Below are 23,265 nucleotides of genomic sequence, written 5' to 3' on the forward strand. Positions count from 1 at the left end.
GAGAGACTATTGCGGTTGAGGTAGATTAGGTCGTTGGGAAGGAGATCAGATCCGTACAGGAGGGGCATAAGGTCGGTTGAGGGGTAAATCAACGCGGTTAGGGATGGTGGGGTCATGGTGGTATTAGGTCGGGGATCGGGTCAGTTGGGGAGAATCGGTTTGAGATGGGGTTCAGGTGGATTAAGAGAAGGAGGGGGGAATCAAGGCCGTTGGGGATTAGATCAGATCCTTGGCGAGGAGATGAGGGTAGTTCGGGAGAGGGTGGGGGAGATCGGGTTGGTTGGGGGTGGGGATGAGGGTTGGGGGCCACTCCGGTTAGGGAAGTTATATACGTAAGGAACATTAATCTATCCTAAATTCTTGCATACGTTTAGAGTTGGCGAAGTTATATCTGTAAGAAACCTTCATCTATCCTAAATTCTAGGATACGTTTATGGTTACCTACTCCCGCGGCGTGAACCTAATGGGATCTTACCCACGAGACTTGATCATAATAGGTTCTTACCCCTGCATCCTAATTTAATGGGTTCTTATCTACGAGACTTGATCCTAATGGGTTCTTACCCCTGCGTCATGAACCTAAAGGGTTCTTACCCACGCGGCCTGAACCTGATGTGATCTTACCCACGCGGCTGAACCTGATGGGTTCTTACCCCTGCGTCCTGAACCTGATGGGTTGTTACCCACGCGACCTGAACCTGATGGGATCTTACCCACCTCTACTACCACCCTGGAATTAAATAGACTCTTCCCACTGATAAGCCAACCATAAAACTCGTAATGAAGATTGACCAATCTGTTACACGATATAAAATTTCACACGATCGCGTAAAATCTCCAGATTCATGAATGGGCTTGAATGAACGATCAGCTTGCCGCCGACGATATACACAAAATGTAGCATTTATTGGCGTGCTGGTATTGACTGGTTTTTTTATATCAGTTCCACGTCATTTGGCTGACTGGTTACAAATCGATGCCGAATTCTACCGAATTGTTAATCGTCGTTATTCAAGTTGATCGTAAAAAGAACTGACAGAAATATAAATTGGAATACTAGCTCGATGGCCAGATATAATTAAAATTGTATGGAACTGTTAAATCGATGGCGTAAAAACCAGATAGATTTTTCTAACAGAATCCGGAAACGTGAATCATGGGATTAATTTAGTGATGTCTGTTCGCTTAGGAATTTTAACAATTTTTATTACTGACTGGATAAACAAGCAAACCCTGTGTGTGTAGTCATGGACATTGAGTAAGCATTTAATTGATACAGGTGTTATAAACAATAAACTAGATTAGATATGGTCATAGAGAGTGATCTAAAGGTGTTGGAACTGTGAGTCGTACTTTCAACAATTGCTGTCATCTTTAGTAATCGAATACCATGAATCGAGCGAGACCCACTGGTTTCTGAGACAACAGCATCATCGTTGTACCACCGTGAATCCCTTAAAAAACAATATCTAATATTTGTTAATATTTCACCAATATTTCATAGTTGCCGCGGCGGATCTGTGCGTATTACACTGTGTCAATAAATAGGTGGTCTCTGGCTCAATAATGGTTTTGACCGGACATTACGTCGGGCTTTTCTAGTGGTGTAGGATTGACAGTGGTGTAGGATTGATCAGTTGATGGAACGACAAACAAACATCAAATGTTCCCTGACAGAAATATAAATACATCAGAGAGAGAGAGAGAGAGAGAGAGAGGGGACAGATAGATAGAGAGATAGAGAGATTTCAGGACTAACAAATGGACTCTAGCAGTGGAAGGAAACCGGAGAAAACCTACGAGGTTAGACAGGCGACCCTACTCCTTTTTACGTACAAGCGGGGAAGAAACCGCGCCACTTGACCCAATGACAGACCTTATGATACAACGCGCACGCGTTAACCATTCGGCCACTCAACCCCCAAAGGAAATAAAAGTACGCCGTATATTCCCCCCGTTACACGCTGCATGGAGTATGCCCGTCTTTATTGGATAAAATGTTAAATAAATTCATTTCATTTCTTTTGATAATTTACTATATATGATTGTCCTGAATTGTCCCCCCAGGTTGCAGAGGAAGTTGTTATGTTCACTTAAGGAAGGCGATTCAACGGTGTGGCTTATATTTGCAAATTTAAAATGCATTTTTGTTGATTAAAATTACATTTGAAATGCTATGTTATACTCCCGTCAGACCTGAGTGACATCCTTACTGCGCTGTTACGGCAACGGAAAATGGTCCCAGAGCGCGTCTACATCGCCATGTTCGTGGTAAAAGCGTGGTGTAAACGCCAGATATCGTGCTATGGTCTCCATGGTCGCTAATGATCGTCGACTCATGAAGTTTGTTTTGAGCATGTTCAAAGCAAACACAAAGGTTATGCGATCTGGCCTGGAAAGCTGTGAGAACTCGACCTTTTCAAGTTTGTAACTTTTGGAACATTTTCTCGCGTTGTGTTTACTTTTTCCGGTGACCTTGTGCATTTTCTGGTCGCCATACGTTCGCAGCAATGCAGTAAGGACGCCACCCCGGTCTGACGGGGGCATAAACACATCCCTAAACTACCAGAAATGCAGGTGATGACTATAAGATGAAGAGACGAAGCTTTATTTGATAATTTCATGTTTTTATTACAGGTAAAGATGACGCTATTGTTCTAGAATCTGACAGAAGAGATGGACGATGTTTTAATCTACACAAATGACCTTCATCTAGTGGATCGCGCCAAGAGTGTGAATATTTAAATTAAGGTTTTGGTTCGTCACAATTTGATCACGATGACGAGCGGACACGATACACCTTCAAAGGATCACTTACTCCTTCACCCCAGTCCGGATTATGCCGGTTCACCGGATTGGGGTGATATCCGTAAGAATCGTAGACGGAGTACGATGCACTCGTACAATCTGGTGAATTATCACACACTTCCGGACGATGTTCGAACGTTGACGGCTGTGAAGAATATGACAGAGACTAAGGCCATCAAGAACACGCTGGTCGTTAGCGTTGCTTTTATGTTCATGTTCACAGCCTTTGTCTCCCTACAGAGTCTCCAGAGCACCTTGCATCCGGATGGTTTGGGTTTAGTGTCACTGAGTTGTATATACGGCAGCACAGTGTTCTCGTGTCTGATCGCGCCCTGGTTGATAAACAAACTGACCACCAAATGGACAATGGTCATTGCGTTTGTGCTATTTACTGGGTATGTCGGAGCTAATTTTCATCCGACACATTACGTCCTTATTCCTATCGGAGTGGGATTAGGACTTCTTGCAGGACCTCTGTGGAGTGCCCAAGCTACTTACATTACAACGTTAGCTGTAACGTATGCCAAACACATGCAAATAGACGAATCCGAACCCGTCATCAACAAATTCATGGGAATATTTTGCGGATTTTATCGAAGTAGTCAAATCTGGGGGAACTTAATCTCGGCGCTGATCTTACGGACAAACAGCACAGAAAGTGTTGTTGACATGTATGAAAACATTAGTTTCTCGCGACATTGTGGTGCTACAAATTGTGATTATAATTCGGATGTGGATGGAACTTACAACAATGGTTTCACGTCGTTTGACATCATCATCCCAGAAACGACTAAATACATGCTGTTGAGTATCTATCTCGGATGTGGCATCATGGGCACAGTGATATTAGTGGTGCTGCTGGACAAGACTAAGATAGGTAAAACGGAAGCCGATCCTGAATTTGATCTGACATCCACGGAGATCTTGATCTCCACCTTGAACATGTTTCGTGATCCCAAGTGTTTACTGTTGATTCCGCTGGTTCTGTTTGTCGGGTTAGAGCAAGGGTTTATCTTTGGCGATTTCACCAAGGTAGGTTTTTATTTATAGCTTAATGTTTTTAGTATTTATCGCGTGTGTTTGGTGGTGTGATGTTATAAAAGTTTACTGAGCACATATTTGTTCAGATGGTCTGTCATATATCATCCTCCACGTAAAGATGTCCTCTCATCCACACAATGTTGTCTTCTCATCCACAAAAAGATGTACTCTCATCCACACAAAGATGTCCACTCATTCACGCAAAGCTTTCCACTCTTACACACACACCTGTCCACTCAACCATGAGACTTATCTAGGATAAACCCTCTTTCTAAGTTCTAAACGACCATTGTCCACATGTCGTCACCCATACTGTATCATTTCTCTAAAATCAATATACAAAAGAAAAATATAATATAAGTATACAGTGAACTCAATCACGACATCGTACGGGGAAGCTTTACGATATGTCGGATTACACAGCATTATACCGGAAGTATTATACCGGAAGTATTATACTGGGGGTATTATTTCGGAAGTAGTATTGTACCTTCGAATACCGAAAGTATTATTATAACGATGACGGATTTCACAGGATGCCATAGTATTCAGATGGCGGAAATGACAGAGTCCACTGTATTTGTAAAAAAACAAATGTTGTCTTTCTCAATAATCAGATTTAAAATCTTTTTAAGTCAACGATTTGGGGATGGTCGTTTTATAAATTTGGTCGTCAGCTCTACCCCGTTTAGTTGTTTTATCTCCGTTGGATGCAAAGGATTTGACCATGGTAAAGTTGTCCATCTCACGTCTCGTCTGGTGAATTTCTTGCCTTTGTGTAGTAATGGTCAGTGAGACAGCGCCTTACCCACTAAGCTACTGTGGTCCCGGTTGTGTTTAGGACAGTTATACATATATACACATATGTCAAGGTCGAATTCACTAGAAAATCCAGCAATAAACGCTGCCATTTTAGCTGGCATTACTGGGAGCCATTTAAAAAAATTGAAATCATGCCGTATCTTTCGAAGCATTCAGAAGACTGGAATTTCTGGCACATGAATAAACCTTTAAAGATTAAATGTTTTTGCATATTTTTTTTATCTGACTGGAGCCCAATTCTTCTGAACTCAATCATCTCAGTTGATGATGTATCAGATTTTGATGTCTTATTTATGTATAACGGAACACAGGCTTTGATCTGTCTTTAAAGTAGCCATATTCTTATTGATTTATAAAAACCACCCACGTCCAATCTGAAGTTAAAACATACTATATTAGGGCCATCTACAGTCCTAACTTACACGCCACCACCAACCTTTATATAGAGTTAAAACAAGCTATATTATGATCATCTACAATCTTATATTACACCCCCACCCCAACCTTTATAATAGTTAAAACATGCTATATTATGGTCATCTACCATCTTAAAAACCTCTGTATAATTATCTGACAATATCATTATAAAATAGCAATTAAAATACAATCATGCTCAGTGTTTACTTGGAGTTAACATATTACAAGCTTATTGAATATTGCAATCCTGCACATTTCTAAAATTCAATGTTTGAAAACTCTCATTCTTAAACTGGTAGGCTAACAAAATAAAGGATATTTTTTACATTAAGGTGGATAAATAAAGGATATTGTTTACATTAAGATGGATAAATAAAGGATATTTTTTACATTAAGATGGATAAAAATGGGATGTTGTTTACATTAAGATGGTTAAAAATGGGATGTTGTTTACATTAAGATGGATAAATAAAGGATATTGTTTACATTGAGATGGATAAATAAAGAATATTGTTTACAGTAAGATGGACAAATAAAGAATATTGTTTACATTAAGATGGATAAATAAAGGATATTGTTTAGATTAAGATAAATAAATAATGAATATTGTTTACATTAAGATAAATAATGGATATTGTTAACATTAAGATGGATAAATAATGGATATTGTTTACATTAAGATGGATAAAAATGGGATGTTGTTTACATTAAGATGGATAAATAATGGATATTGTTTACATTAAGATGGATAAAAATGGGATGTTGTTTACATTAAGATGGATAAATGAAGGATGGTGTTTACATTAAGATAAATAAATAAAGGATATTGCTTATATACCGGAGTTTAAACAGTTGTATTTTATAAATTAATATGCATATTCAACAATTACTGTGATTTATGCTGACAAATTATAATGGCTGACATCGACATGTTGCCGCTTTAAAACTCACACGCGAATAAGCAATTTACCATTCTATTCGTTTTCCCAATTTTCAAAGTAGTTGATGTCAAGTTTATGTATGATGATGTCGGTCTATAAGCTTTCATCTTTCTAGAAAACTGACAAGCGAATAACTAACTTGGCCTCTTGCGTTATTGTAAGGCGTCTGTGTTAAAATTCGGTGTTTATATATGAGTGGTCGATAAATTACTCTTGTATCAAAAACTGCTCAGCGATCATTCCTCATCCTCTTGTTTTTTGGTGGATGGAGGACGCTCTTCGGACAAAGCGGAAGACAAGGACGATCGAAATGAAATTTGGCATGCTTATTCCTTGGACATTTGCGCATTGATTGTCGGATTTGATATGATGTTAAACTTTATTAATAATATATAGTTATGGACACCTATTGTGTTTGATGAGCTATAAAGGACTGGATCATCATCCTGTTTGATTGGATATAAAGGACTGGATGACCATGTCAATTAAAAAAACATGTCTGACTGATCAATAACAAGATTTGAATTGACACATACCAAGTTATTGGCAGTTTTCATCAGACACATAGGCTACAACCTAGAATGGAATAGGGTTAAACGTCCTACTTTTCTGCACAGAGTGGGCTATGGAAGACGGGAGTATGGAATAGGGTTTAACGTCCTACTTTTCTCCAGTTTCCTCCCACTGCTAAAGACCCCTACGCGCAAGCAAATTATTGAAATAAATTTTAAAAAACCACATGTTAGTCCCGAAATGACCTAATTTGTGTCGAGTGGACGTTAAACCCCATTTCTCTCTCTCTCTTACTTTTCTGCACTGACTGGGCTGTTGAAAACGGGAGTATTGAATAGGGTTCAACGTCCTACTTTTCTGCACCGACTGGGCTATGGAAGACGGCGGAATGGAATGAGGTTCAACATCCTACTTTTCTGCACCGACTGGGCTATGGAAGACGGGAGTCTGGAATAGGGTTTAACGTCCTACTTTTCGGCACTAATTACTGGCTTTAACGTCCTACTTTGTGAACTAACTGGGTTGTGGAAAACAGGAGATTGTAATGAGATGAAGTTTAAAGGGACAATAATACTCTTGCTGGCTTAACAGCTACAGAAAATAAATAATAGCCTTATTCTAAGTACTAGATTGTGTTAGTGCCCTACCTGTTGTGTACATTATCCATTACATCCTATTTTACTTGTCCAGAGGGTTCGGAAATATTTTTAAATCCATGTCACATTTGAAAAGGTTTACGTTAGGCTTTTCAAATTATTTAGTTGAATTTTTCCAATTTTTTAAATTAGGTGTGTTAAGATGAAATTTGTATCATCAATTAGTTGTACAATTTGTTGACCAGAATAAAGATTGGGACATATTATTCAGTTCCAACAAGAGTGGTATTGAGCCTTTAACGTCCTTTTTCACTGCACCGTCTGGGCTGTGAAAGACTGGAGAATGGGGTTTGATGTTTCAACATAATACCCGTGTCGATAGAAGACAGACATATGTTAATGGTTTTTATTTCTAACTGTGACCGGTCAGCGGCGATTCAACCAACTCCCTTCCATTATTTTAAACTATTCATGTTTCTTTTACGCGCATACCCAAGTGTAGGCTTCACATGTGGACGCTAGCCCTGACGGACGAAGGAAATGTTGCAATGATTCTAGTAATACTTTATTAACAATATCCTTATATAAAATAAAAGCCTGATTTCTGTGACACTTCATTTATAACATTGTTTTTTTTAAAATCCATATTCTGGTGTCCGGTCGAATCAATCGGCTCTAGACGTGTGGATATTGGATTAACTACTAATGAACTGGTTCCGTATAATATTCCCTTGGCATTTAATAATCACCATAACTAAATCCCTGATAGAATTAGTCACAGTACACTGTGAAATTGAAAGCACACAGCGTGAAATAGCCATATAGTGGGTTGTCAAACTATGTGTGTACATCGGTTATAAGGCAAAGTTTATTTGATGACAAACCATTAACACCTAGCGTGTAATGTACGTGTATTGGTTGATAAACTCTATGTGTGTAAACATCGGTTTATAAGGCAAAGTCTATTTGATGACACGCCTTTAGCACCCAGCGTGTAATATACGTGTAGTGGTTGATAAACACTGTACATCGGTTATCAGAAGGACGATATTTGATGACGCATTGTTGAAACCTACAGCCACCCAGCATGATATGTACGTGTATTGGTCGATAAATACTGTTTGCACATCGGTTATCAATAGAACTATATGTGATGACAGATTGTTGAAGCCTCCGGCACACAGTATGTCATCTTTGGGAGTTGGTGGCCAGCGATATGCTAATATTTGATGATGTCCTTGGTCAGCCACTGGATTGATTATCCAAGGACTTAAGTGAAGTACACAGAGAGGGGGTTGGGGTGGGGGAAGACTGTGGCAAAGTGATCTATACCTGAAGTTGACGTTTAAACTCTCTAGACAGAAGTTCAAAGAGAATGTATTAGTGGTCAGTGCATCATACCTTGACCTGACAACGACTTCCAAAGAAATATGCATTGTAATTATAGACACCATAATTTGATAATAAACAATACCATATATGATTATCACTCCTGTCCATCTCCCCTAATTGTTAGACGCTATATAAGCAGGCGTTTACTGACAGCAAGTCAAACTTGGAATAGAGCTCCTCCCAATTTATGTCTATTTCATGTTCTCAATAAATGTTTTATACATTATGCTGATCTTCTGTTAAAAGACTTCTGTACAAAAGATGATATAAACGTCTTTTAATTCAAATTACAGCTTCTATACCAATAATTTTTAAAGTCAAAATACTTAATTATAATTTCACTCAACGATTATAAAGTAAAAAAGCTTGGACAGCGGACTGTAAGCGAAAAAAATACGAATTATAACCCTTTTCAATTGATTTCAAATTTAAAAAAAAACTTAAATTTAATTATACCAATTAATTTTATACCACTCCCCCCTTCCCCTCCCTCCCTTCCGCCCTCTACAAACCACCGTTGCTTAGTTATTCGGGTATCAGTACATGTCCTATTCACAGTCATCAATTATGCTACGACATAACTAATATAAAGTAGAAAAGCTTTGATGGCGGACTGTCAGCGAGAAGAATCTACAACAGTTTAATGTCTAGAATAATAGTCCAAATGATGCCAAGCTTAATTTTGTGTGAAGATCTACAAGAAGTGACTAATTACGATGACTGTTTGAGCTTAGGACCATCACACAAGAGGGGTGTTATTAAATGCTGTTGGTCTTTGTTACTTTTATATCATTTTTATATATGTTTTGGCCAACAAGTATTATTGGTTTTATTACACCTGTTGCCAATTATTGGTCTTAAAAAAGACAGATAGTTATGAAACTCACAACAGTCTGGTTCGATTTCACGACACTGAGACCAGAAAAAAAGGATGGTAGGGAGAGAGAGATGGGGTTTAACGTCCACGCGACACAGATTATGTCATTTCGGGACTAACAAATGGTTTAATTTTATTTCAATAATTCGCTTGCGCATAAGGGTCTTTAGCAGTGGGAGGAAACCGGAGGACCCAGAGAAAATTCACGAGGTTGGACAGGCGTCCCTACTCCTTGTAACGTACAATCGGGGATTCGAAACCACGCCAGGTAAACTCAATGACAGGCCTTATGATACAGCGCGCACGTGCTAACCATTCGACCATCGCCCCCTTATAGTTTTAATGCCAAAGACTGGAAGGTAAAGCCGCCGTACAAACAAAAGGCATTGATAGAAACTGCATGAAAATCGGATGTGGTTCACAGGACATGTTGTTAAATTTGTTGCATAATGGTGGAATATTTATCAAGAAAAGTACTATAAAAATATCCGTCGTGAATAATAAAAAAAAATAACCAGAAAATAATATCGATCGTGTAATTAAATTTTCTGGTTCTTGTACCATTGAGGTTTTTATTAATATCAATATTTACTTGGAGAACATTAGTTGGTCATAAAGGTTTATTTAATCGAATATGAAACCATGGATTGTTTGTATAGAAAGTATTGGTGAATGGCCGCTTTTATAGAACACAGATCTTGACGTTATAAAGAAGAAAGGCCTTCGTGTTTTATGTCAGCACGTGTATTAATATTAGATATTTTATTCCATGTGGTTCATTTATTCTCCATTAGTTTTTTGTCTTCGTCTCAGTATTATTTTTGTTACGTCTAATATTTATACAAAGTCGTGAAATTGCTTGGCATTATTGTTAACTGAATTGAAATATTTTGTGTTTAACGTTCTACTGGAATATATCGCAACCAGTGTAATGAAAGACTGGTTTATACAATGTAGTGTGTGCGTTATGGGAGACATTTTGCCCAGTCAGTGGCGTTCTCGACTACAGGTCCTTCGTGTACTCAGAACCCAGAATTTACTTCCCATCCAAACGACTAGATATTGTTTTTGCCGTCCCATTAGATGCATTTACTTGCATGTCCCCCATGTTCTCCTTAATCCGGACCTTTTTGCCCAGGAGGTCTAATATCTGGTGTCGAGGAGAGCCGAGGAGGTTTAATATCACCATAGATGTTCTCCTTACTCTATCAGGACCCATCAGGGGTCGAGGAGGGCAGACGAGATCTAATATTGCCATAGATATTCTCCTTACTCAATCCGGACCTTTTTGTCGAGGAGGGCAGAGGAGTTGGCCTAAGATCGCCATAGATGTTCGCCTCAATCTGTCGACAACCTATTGTTTGAGGTCGGGGTAGGGCACGGGAGCTAACCAGTGTTGTAGATCATACGTCAAGTTATCTACACAAGTCATGGATACAAGTCATGGGTTCTGTCCCATCTATGTACTCGACAATTCGAGGGATATATCCGCGTGCTCCTAATTTTGTGTCACTTCTAAACGACCTGGGGGGTTGGGTGGTCGAATGGTTAACGCGTGTGCGTCAGATCCTAAGGTCTGTCATTCAGTCAAGTGGAGTGGTTTCGATTCCCAGCTTGTACGTGAGGTTCTCCGGGTCCTCCGGTTTCCCCCCACCGCTAAAGACCCCTTATACGCACAAGCGAATTCCTGAGATGAAATTGAACCATATGTTATATTCTCGAAATGTCCCAGTCTCTCGCGTAAGCGAGTTATTAAAATAAACTTCAATCATATGCTAGTCCCGAAATGACCTAGTTTGTGTCCAGTGGACGTTAAACCCCCCTCTCTCTCTCCCTCTCTCTCTCTCTCTTCTCTCTCTCTCTCTCAACAGCCTGACAACCGACAATGTGACAATGATTAGTATGAATGAATGTTAACCACCACCCATTGTGTTTTATAATGGCTACCATTCATCAATGTAGTTATAGTAATAATCCTCAAGTACCATGTGACACACGTCACGCGATAACACGACCGACATAACTGTCGTCGGATGAATCTGGGCGGTTATCCTCAACTGAAATCGGTTCGTTTTAAAAACAAAGGCGCTCCGTGTTTCGTTTAAAAAGCAGGGTATGCTAGTTCATTAAGAGTTAAACCCTGGGCTAGACCTGGGTGGCGTCTTTACTGCGCTGCTACGGCAACGGAAAATGGTCCCAGAGCGCGTCAACATCGCCATATGCGTGGTAAAAGTGTGGCGGAACGCCTGATATTGTGATGTGATCGCCGAGTCACGGCGTTTGTTTTGAGCATGTTAAAAGCAAACGCCAAGGTTTTGCGGCCTGGCCTGGAAAGCTAGGAACACGCGACTTTTTTCAAGTTTGTCATTTTTTGGTACTTTTCTCGCGCTGTGTTCACGTTTGCCGGCGACTATGTGTATTTTCTGATCGCCGTGCGGTCACAGCAGCGCAGTAAGGACGCCACTCCAATATGACAGGGGTATTAGTCATAGTCAGCGTTGAGGTGAAGTCAGTTCTTTATAAACCTGTACTAAATGTTCATTCAACCACAAAATGGCGTGGTTTCGATTCCCCGGTTGTTCATGACAAGGAGTAGAGTCGCTTGTCCAGCCTCGTGAGTTTTCTTTGGGTGCTCTGGTTTACTCCCACTGGTAAGACCCCGAGCTATTGAAATGAAATTGAACCATCTCTCTCTCCCACCCTCTCCCACCCTCTCTCTCTTCCACCCACCCACACTCTATCTCTCTCTGTCTCTCTCCCACTCTCTCTCTCTCTCTACCTCTCTCTCTCTCTCTCTCTCTCTCACACACACTATCTCCCTCTCTCTCTCCCTCACTCTCTCTATCTCTCCCTCTCTCTCTATCTCTCTCTCTCTCTATCTCTCTCACTCTTCTCTCTCTCTCTATCTCTCTACTCTCTCTCTCTCACTCACTCACCCACACTCTCTCTCCTCCACTCTCTCTGTGTCCCACCCACCTACTCTCTTCTCTCTCTCTCTCTCGCTCTCTCTCTCTCCCTCTCTCTCTCTCTCTCACTCTTATATATCATTACACATAAACTCATTGGGATTTCCTTTAATTAAATGTCAAAATCTGGAACTAAGATGTTCTCATCACACGCTCTGATTTTTGAGCAATAACTAATTCTGGTTGTTATGGTAATGATACGATTCCGCTGGCCACATTCGGGTGTAGAATGGTGGAACAACTTCGTTTAGTCGTTTCCATAACGAAAAGAGTCTTAAAGAGAACATTCAGAAGTAGCAATAAACGCTAATCACCATCTTGTTCGTTCACTTCAATATATACTGACCGCCATTCATCTAACCATTTCTAGAATTAATCCGCCAATTTCATGACCTTTGACATACGTCACGTGATATTAGTGGAACTACCAGATTGCCAGTAAACGAATCAATATACGTGTTGTTAGCAACACGTTAAAGTGGAACATCATCTCTTGGATGGAAGTCAAAATGAAATCTTGAAAAATATGGATGCCATGTGGTAATTTCCTTAGTGATCGGAAGAAAAACGCTCGGAGATTGAAGTTCTATTTCCACCCACAGAGTAAACACAAATCGGTTTTGTTCACTAATTTAAATTTTGTTGGATCTTAAAGTTGACTGAATTTGAGGACGTAGAATTTTAAACAGATGCTGGCAATTCCATTCAACACACTTAAAGTAGCTAAGTCTCTAACTCAATATCATCCAAAATCTTCGACATTGAAAACACGATTTATTTGTCGCTTTAAATCAACATTGAGGTTGTGATCTTACGGGTATGCAATATTTAAGACAAAATAAACATTTTACAATTGGTACACGAATCGTGTACCATAATGCGTTTCAGCGCTATTTGTAATAAGAGACTCGAAAAACGAGGCTAGCATATCATATTCCACAAGTCATGTCAAACGGTGACGCTATATTCTTGTCTGGAAAGCATGCCCAATAAATACTATCGGCGTAGACTGGAAAAACCAGACGCTAGAGATTGAAATTCGATTGATAATACTGGCGTATTTCGCCGAACCTAACTGATTAGAAATTACAGTAAAAACAGAAACGATTGAATGTAAATCAATTTATATACATTCATATTACATTATTATATGCATTGCATCTCATTTGTGTCAATTTCTAGGTCCCAAATATTAGCGACTTAGCTCCTTTAAGCATACCAAATCAAAGGGGGTCCATATTTCCAGAATAAACGACAAAGCAAGACTTCCACATCATGCACATCGAAATTCTTTAAGTAAATTGATGACATTTATTTTCATGGTGATTACTGTCTAAATTGCTTTTTGACCAACCGAATCCTTAATTTGGCTTCTTCTTCACGGGTCTCTTATTGAGACAAGTGACGGGGTTCGAATCCCCGGTGATATACATGACCAGTGACGGGGTTCGCCTGTCCAACCTCGTGGGTTTTCTTCGGGACATCCGGTTTCCCCCCCACTGCTAAATTGAACTGAGTGTTAGTCTCGAAATGACTTAATTTGTGCCGAGTTGACGTTTATCCCTCTCTCTCTATTTCTCTCTCTCTCTCTTTCTCTCTCGCTCTTCTTCACAGATCCATTTTTTTTATTATATCTTTCACTGAAAACCATGTGGGATTATTTCTGTAATCCATATAATAGTTGAAAACCCCATATAGCGAATGTAGGTCATCTCTTGAAAAATATATAACCGATATCTATTCGCTGGAGTATTACTGTTTTTCATCTCTTTGAATGGCATCGTTCCAATTTATATTACTGTAATATACAACAGGGTGTAGAATAATCTGGTGAATATATTCTCAAGTGGCAGATTGTGACGCCATTTTATACAGCTTTATCTAGATACGTTTCAGTTGAGAGTACGAGAGAGAGAGGGGGTATTTAATGTCCACTCGACACAAACTAGGTCATTTCGAGACTAACCTAATAATATATTTCAATTTTATTTCAATAATACGCTTCCGTGTAGGGGACGGAGATTTAGCTCTTTCATGCACACTTTTGTTACCAACTGGTTGGTGCGCAAGGGTCTTGAGCAGTTAAAAGAAAACTCACAAAGTTTGGCAAACGAGAAGGAAAGGTGTGTGTGTTTGGGGGGGGGGGGTATTTAACGTCCACTTGACCCAATGGCAGACCTTACGATCTAAATCCACCCACCCCCTATCTGTTAAAACCATTGTCCGTTATATGTATTTATGTTGACAGTGTCTATTTCACACGGAATAAAAAGTTGGGGAAATATACTTACAAACATATCGACAATAGATAATCTTCAGACTTGGACTAATCCGACTAATTATTTTGAAACGGAACTTGTGCCATTAATAGAGATTTTGTTTATGTTGACCTGAATGAATGACCAACTCTATATATTACTGACCGATCGTATTTATATTACTGACCGAAGGCCATCTCTTTATTACTGACTGACGACCGTTTCTTTAATATAACCGACCACCGACGACCAGCTCTTTATTATTATTACTGATTATTATTATTATTACTGACCGACGACCATCTCTTTAATATTACTGACTGACCTACGACCGACCAATACTTTATTATTACTGACCGAGGGCCGTCTCTTTATATAACTGACCGACGGCCATCACTTTAATATTACTGGCCGCCGGCCATTTCTCTAATATTACTGACCGACGACCGACCATCCCTTTATTATTACTGACCGAGGACTGTCTCTTTATATTACTGACCGACGACCAGCTCTTTAATATTACTGACTGACGACCGTCTCTTTATTATTACTGACCGACGACCGTGTCTTTAATATTACTGACCGACCGTCTCTCTATATTACTGACCGTCGACCATCTCTTCACTATTACTGACCGACGACCGTCTCTTTATTATTACTGACCGTCGACGAGCCCTTTATTATTACTGACGGTCGACCATCTCTTTATTATTATTGACCGACGACCAACCAATACTTTATTATTACTAACTGACGACCGACCAATACTTTATTATTACTGACCGTCGACCATCTCTTTAATATTACTGACCGTCGACTGTCTCTTTAATATTACTGACCGTCGACTGTCTCTTTATTACTGACTGACGACCGACCAATACTTTATTATTACTGACCGTCTACCATCTCTTTAATATTACTGACCGTCGACTGTCTCTTTAATATTACTGACCGTCGACTGTCTCTTTATTACTGACTGACGACCGACCAATACTTTATTATTACTGACCGACGACTGATTAAATAAAAGTCGAGAGTTACCAAACCTCTAAAGATTTGTGTTCTGTAGTAAAACTGTATAAAAACTGCGATATCCAATCATCTCGAGGGAATAGCCATCTTGTTTTACTCTCCTAACTAAAAGCTTACTGTCACTTGTTATTATAAGAAAATTACGTATGATGAACCACTCTCATAGCCATTTACAGCAGCATCCTGTACCATCCATTATACAAACAATAGCTGACCTAGTTTCCTGGATTCTTATATAATACAAAACAGACGGGGACGGAGAGCGGTGTTTAATACCCACTCGACTCAAACTAGGTCATTTCGGCACTAACGCATATTTCAATTTTATTTCAATAAATCGCCCGAACATCGGGGTCTTTAGTCGTGGGAGGAAACCGGATAGGGGGTGGCTGTTTCGTGTGGGAGGGGGGGGGGGGGGGTCGCAGGCGATCGTAATACTTGTCAACCACAAGCTTGGAAACAAATTCACACCACTAGACTCTATGATAGACCGTACTCGGGAGACCATCTGATCCCCTACCCGCACCCCCCTACTCCCTTCCCCCTATCCTACCACCCGACACCCTACCCTCATCCCTTACCCAAGCCACCCCATCCCCCACCCCCTTCCCCCTATACCAGCCACCCGATCCCCCTACTCCACCACCCCACCACTCCATCCCCCTACCCTTCCCCCCATATCCCGCCAACCGATTCCGCCACCCGATCCCCCTACCCTCTCCATCCCCCTACCCCCTCCCCCATATCCCGCCAACCGATCTCGCCACCCAACCCCTAATACAAATAAGGACCATGATATAATATTCCAATCAGTTTGTTCTCTGTGTATAAATGGATAATACTGATTCAATGGTTTGTTTTTTTGTGAATCATAATGTCTGTCTTGCTGAGGCGGACATTAGTAAACAATTACACAACGTGTTTGGTTTCAGTAATCATTCTGTCAAATAAAAACGAGAGTTGTTCGCCTACACAATATTATAAAACAATAGAGCGACCAAATGACACTACAATTATAGTAAATGATGATGGATTTGTGTACCCGGTGGTATATTACTTGGGTGGAGGGTTTGAATTAGGGCAAGACAGTCACAGATATTCGAGCAATCATTGTACCTACAGCTAGGGGACCCTTATTGGCTATGCCCATTGGAGCACGCACCGGGTTGTGAGCAAAGGGCGTGGCGTGAGGGTGCATAATCCGGAAAACAAAATTGCTATCATACAAAGTTCATGACGTATTGTCTCCTTTAGTGAGATTTCAATTCACGTATTGCACACTAGTGATTATAACACCAGGGGAACGGCAGTGGTTCAGTGAATAAGAGAGTGAGAGAGAGTGGGGGGGGGGGGTTAACGTCCACTGGACACAGACTAAGTCATTGCGGGACTAACACATGGTTCACTTTTATTTCAATAATTCGCTTGCGCGTAAGGGTCTTCAGCAGTGGGAGGATACCGGAGGACCCGAAGAAAACCCACGAGGTTGGACAGGCGACCCTTCTCCTTGTCACGTACAACAAGGGGATCGAAACCCCGCCTGTTGACTCAATGACAGACCTTATGATACAACGCGCACACGCTACCATTCGGCCAACCAACACCCTCAATGAATAGAACAGTGGCTCGCTAACCAGGAGGTCTCCAGTTCGCTCCCGTGTTACCCGTGAAAATTCCTTGGTGTTTTCCGGCGTCATTCGCCCTTGTAAGTGGTACATGACGGATAGAATTCCCGTGTACACATTGGCGTTTACGTAAAAGAACCCTTGACTGAAGGCTGTAGCGGCGCTGCCCGGACCAAATTGCCTTCATTAGCCCAGTCTGTGCAGAAAAGTAGGACGTTAATATATCAGCTACGTCGACTTTCAATCACCACTTTAACCGTTCACTTCAAGATACCTCGAATTAAAGAAAAAAAAACCCTGATATTTCTTGTATCATTAATGGCTGTTTTGTGTTTTGAGTTAAAGCAGTTGATGAATTATTTTCTATTTCAGTCCACAGTTATTAAATAATTCAGTCGTTTCATCTCCTGTTAACGGAAACGGGAGACTTTTAAGATAAGGAAAGAAATTAATGGCTTAATTAAAGTCGAGTTCCCGAGTTATTATCCGAACGTTCCCGGTCGTGGAATACTATAGATGTTTTAATTACTGATTCTATAAAATTACTCTTGGATACACAAGTACACGAGTACTAGATGATCCCAAAACCAAGCGTGATGCCATCGCAGCCATCTTGGAATTGAAGTTTGTCAATCGCTGAGTAGCTGTCAAGTGTCAGAGAGAGCGAGAGAGAGATAGAGAGAGAGAGAGAGAGAGAGAGAGAGGGGTAAAGGGGATGTGAGAGGGGGTGTTAACGTCCACTCGACACAAAATAGGTCATTCCTGGACCAACACTCCGTTATATTTGCAATAGCGTGGTTTCGATTCGCCGGTTTTACGTGATAAGGAGTAGGGTTGCCTGTCCAACCTCGTGGGTCTCTCCGGGTCCTCCTGTTTCCTCCCACTGCTAAAGACACCAACGCACAAGCGAATTATTGATATACAATTGAACCGTGTGTCAGTCCCGAAATGACCTAGTTTGTGTCGAGTCTACGTCAAACGCGCTCTCCCCTCTCTCTCTCTCTCTCTCTCTCTCTCTCTCTCTCTGTCTTAAGCCAGTGAGTACCTTGGTGCAGTACTTGTCAAGATTTGTTATATTTATTTAAATGAAAGCTTGTTTCCCAATAAATTACGGACGACGTCATTGTTCCATTAACCAGTTTACAATTATTTGTCTCTTGGGCATTCGAACTGTTTGACCGTACCGATGTTTACCTTGTTTATAATTAAATAAAGTGGATGTCGGTGACGGAGCTGGTTCTGGTAATTGTTGTTCACGACACATATTAATGGATTAAATACAACATTAAGGTTATGTACACATTGGGAAATAAATGTCTGTCAAATAATCATGTTTTTGCAAACTGAACTGAATGTCCCCGAATAAAATAGTTCGGATAGCTTGTAGGATTTATTCTGAATTTCTCGAACATTTTGATTATTAGAGCAACTGGTACTTCGATGGGCTACTTATAAAAAATAAGTTTTGGGTAGTAATACCTAATACATGAAGGACTATTTTAATATTAGACAAACAGTGACTCCGAAGGGCCACTTACACAAACTGAGTTTTGGGTAGTAATACCCGATTCATACAGGACTATTTTATTTATCCACCATGATTGAATAATACACTAAAGACATACGTCACGTCAAGATTTCTTCTCGCGTAGAAAACCACTCGGTGTACTTTACCTGTGTTACAATTGTGATAATGTTTTAAAGAAGCTAAGTCTCTAACTCAATATCGCCCAAAGTCTTCGACAATGAAAACACACCAAACGTAATTAGATCAACAATTTCTTGGATTACTAGAAGGAGTGCCTGCAAGGGACAACGTATAGTTGTTCGGATGGGATGAATACCCGAGGTACAGTGTACACATTGGGGTGCACGTGACAAAACACGAATTATTTGTCAATTTAAATCAACATTGATGTTGTGATCTTACCAGGCAAATATGGGCTTCTGATATCCAATAACGATAATAGTGTGTTAGTTGCCTGTCGCGAGGAAATACCAAATCGATCATGTTTTTTTTTGTTTAAGGATAATAATGATCGCCCTGTGTATTCTTAACCTTAGTAGAAAGACTATATCGAATTATGGATACAGTCTTGGTGAATTGTAGATCCTGATTGTCTTTTGATAATTATTTGTTAATCCCTTAATCCCTTAATCAATAAATAGCTGTGGTTGCTACAAAAACAACGATGACGACCCTCAAGACAATAATAAAAAAAACCCAACAACGACCTTGAAATAATGATGACAACAACGGTTTTGAATAAATGACGACCCTACGAGAATGACAAAATCGACTGCAACAACAATAACATTCAACAAAAACAACAAAAAAAGACAAAGGTAACAACAATGACAGAGGATTATAAAATCAACAACAACAGCAACAACAGATAATTATAAAATCAACAATAACAACGACGCTCGTAGAATAACAAAATAAACATTAAAAACAGCCCTCGAAGAATGGCACAAACAACAACAACGACGACGACAACGACGTCCCCTGGAGAATGACAAAAGAAATAACAACAACGACGTTCGGAGAATGATGGCATCAACAGCACCATAATATATTCAGTGTAAAAGGCCTGGTTGTCTACAGGAATATTATATATTTATTTTAACGGGTCTGGTTGTCTACAGGAATATTATATATTCCGTGCAAATGGCTGTACAAGCTACCCTACTACTACCCTCCGAGAATGACCAAATCAGAAACAACAGTGACCCTCAGAGCATGATAAGATCAACAATAACAACAGCGACAACCCTAAAAGCATCTACAACAACAATCGCGAATGACAAAAAACAAAAACAACAAAGACCTCGACCTTTAAAAACAATGAATGACAAAACAACAACAACGAATAACAAAATCAACAGCAACCCCCAAAGAATGACAAAAACAACAACGAAAACGACCTTCAAAAAATGGCAAAATTAACAACAACGAATGACAAGATCAACAACAACAATAGGTCACAAAGAATGACAATTAATAGCATTAATGGATGCCAATCAAAGCCGATGTTTAAAAGAATATCAATCAATTACCAGATAGAAAACGTTAATGATATCACATATCGTATCTAATTACGGTTATTCATCCGGTAATGATGGTGTGTTGTCGAGACGCACCGACAGTCTGTCTTATTGGATGGTGTCTTGATTACTACTTGCGAACTCAAATTAATAAACTAACTCCATAATTTATTGCGAATTTTCTGTGGATGCCCGTTCGTTCCATAAAGTTGTATAATGAATGAAATGGGGTCTATCGTCCTACTTTTCTGCTAATGAAAACGGGCATGGGCCATACAGTATGCTATGAGGGTAATTTCGCCCGGACAGCGACGCTACGGTCAGCTTTTATTTCGAACTCCAACTGTCTAGGATTCTTTTAAATGTACGCGAATGTTTACTCAGGACCTCGGGTTTTCCTCTCACCCGAAAAACTATACGTTGTCTCTTGCCAGGCACTCCTTCCAATTCTCCATAAAATTGTTGATTTAATTGCGTTCGGTGTTTAAATTTGCAGAGTAGACCAAAAAGCTAGATCAGTTTGGAACTAATATACGGTTCAATTTTATTTCAATAATTCGTTTGTGCCTAGGAGTCTTTAGCAGTGGGAAGAAGCATTGAGCGGGGAAAGGAGAAACCCCACGAGATTGGACAGGTAACCCTACACCTTCTCACATACAATATAGGAATCGAAACCACGCCACTTGACTCAACGATAGACCCTGTGATCTCTTCAGCAACCCAACTCAACTACACCAGGAGAGATATCATAATATAATTACATAACCAAAGCAAGACCACTCGTATCGATAAAGACTTGTTCAACCAGACCTAATCTCAGATTGTATTAGTCAGTCAAACAGTTTATTTACAATGTTATCGATTGGTTGGAATCTAATCAAGTTGGCCACCAACCGGAGGGTAAACGGTGATAGTATTTGACTTCCACCAATGTTCATATTATCTTGATTCAATCTCATGTCAATACATATGCCAGACACGTTCTAGTCGAGATGGAAGAAATGAAACGATGTTAATAAAAGAAAAGGAACAACGTAGAAACAAAACAAAGTCTATTTCAATTCACTCAACATCGATAAAACGAATCCTCAGGGTTTTATTCGTCTGTCTTCCAATATAGTTTCCTTCATCCCAGTCGTATGTATAATCTCGATCATCCCAGCACAAATATTGTCTAACTGTATAATCGCAGTTCTCGATCATCTCACCAGCATATATTGTCTTCCTATATAATCTTACGTCTCGATCATCCCAGCATATATTGTCTTTCCGTATAATCTCAAGTCTCGATCAAACCAGCATATATTGTCTTTCTGTATAATCTCATGTCTCGATCACCCCAGCATGTATTGTCTTCCTGCATAATCTCAAGTCTCGATCATCACAACATATATTGCCTTCCTGCATAATATAAAATCTCGGTCATCCAAGCATATATTGTCTTTTTGTATAATATCAAATCTCGATCATCCCAGCATGTATTGTTTTCCTGCATAATCTGAAGTCTCGATAATCACAACATATTATATTGCCTTCCTGCATAATATCAAGTCTCGATCATCCCAGCATATATTGTTTTCCTGTATAATCCCAAGTCTCGATCAACCCAGCTTATATTGTCTTCCTGCATTATCTCAAGTCTCGATCATCCCAGCACATATTGTCGTCCTATAAAGCCTCCAGTCTACAATCGTAATATAAAACCTTGTTTGTATAAAAACAAATCACATAAAGACATGATATAAGTTGTTATTAGTGTATATAGGCTGTATAATAGAAGTTGTTATTGGTGTATATAGGCTGTATAATAGAAGTTGTTATTGGTGTATATAGGCTGTATAATAGAAGTTGTTATTGGTGTATATAGGCTGTATAATATAGGATGTTATTAGTGTATATAGGCTGTATAATAGAAGTTGTTATTAGTGTATATAGGCTGTATAATAGAAGTTGTTATTGGTGTATATAGGCTGTATAATAGAAGTTGTTATTGGTGTATATAGGCTGTATAATATAGGATGTTATTAGTGTTTTGATGTACGTTACACAGCTTGACGTATACCCGTTTTCATTAGCCAAGCCGGTGCAGAAAAGTTGGACGTTTACACATTTCATTCAATTACATCTACTTGGTTTCGCAAATTATTTATTCTATTCTATGTAACTTCATCTTTTGCATTCATCTCACTTCCTGGTTTCTAGATCGCTGAGGAGGGTGTGTGTGGGCACGGATGGGTGGGGCTCCGTGTGTTTTGTAATGTTTGCTATCTATGCAAGTCACGGTTTTGAACTCATGTTTGTACGTGACAAATAAGGGTCGCATGTCTAACTTGACTGGTTCTCTCCACACTCTACCAGACAACTTCGAACGCACCATAAAATTTATATAGTTGCTATAGTTAGGACTCTCTCTCTCTCCCTCTCTCTCTCTCTCTCTCTCTCCCTCTCCCTCTCTCATTATTCATTATACTTCAATATTAATCCCAATCCGTGACAAATTACTTCTGATCTACTAGCTACATGAAGGGATAATTGTCCAGGTAATCTGTATATAATATGTCAGGTATCAAGTGTTGATTTCTTACCTTGTCAGGTAATAAGTGTTGATGGGGTTTTATATAAAGGTGAGATGAAGATCAGTCCTTACCTTATTATATAAAATTATCAGGACAAAATATCTATATAGCCATCTATTTAAATAGGCTATACCATCTCTAGCTATCAATTTAAATAGGCTATGTCATATCTAGCCATCAATTTAAATAGGATATACCATCGCTAGCTATCAATTTAAATAGGCTATACCTACCATCTCTACTTATCCAATTAAATATGCTATACCTACCACACCAGTACCATTTAAATTAAATAGGCTATACCATCGCTAGCCATCAATTTAAATAGGCTATACCATCTCTAGCTATCAATT

The 23,265-nt window shown here is 39.6% G+C and overlaps 1 protein-coding gene across 3 annotated transcripts in view; it reads left to right on the plus strand.

Moving 5' to 3' along the window:
- The window catches only part of LOC126823517 (protein unc-93 homolog A), a 61,110-nt gene that overhangs the window by 14,389 nt on the left and 23,456 nt on the right, over positions 1–23,265 (plus strand). The window contains exons 1-2 of one of the 3 annotated variants that reach the window (XM_050552417.2): positions 927–1,258; positions 2,638–3,840. In XM_050552417.2, coding sequence (XP_050408374.1) covers positions 2,779–3,840 — 1,062 coding nt within the window. In that variant the 5' untranslated portion in view covers positions 927–1,258; positions 2,638–2,778. Of the gene's footprint in view, positions 1–926; positions 1,259–1,359; positions 1,804–2,637; positions 3,841–23,265 lie in introns of those variants that run through there. The other 2 variants (XM_050552416.2, XM_050552415.2) reach the window with 2 other exon arrangements.

The sequence above is a fragment of the Patella vulgata genome, chromosome 6 (genome assembly GCF_932274485.2).
Source record: "Patella vulgata chromosome 6, xgPatVulg1.2, whole genome shotgun sequence".
Classification (NCBI taxonomy): domain Eukaryota; kingdom Metazoa; phylum Mollusca; class Gastropoda; family Patellidae; genus Patella; species Patella vulgata.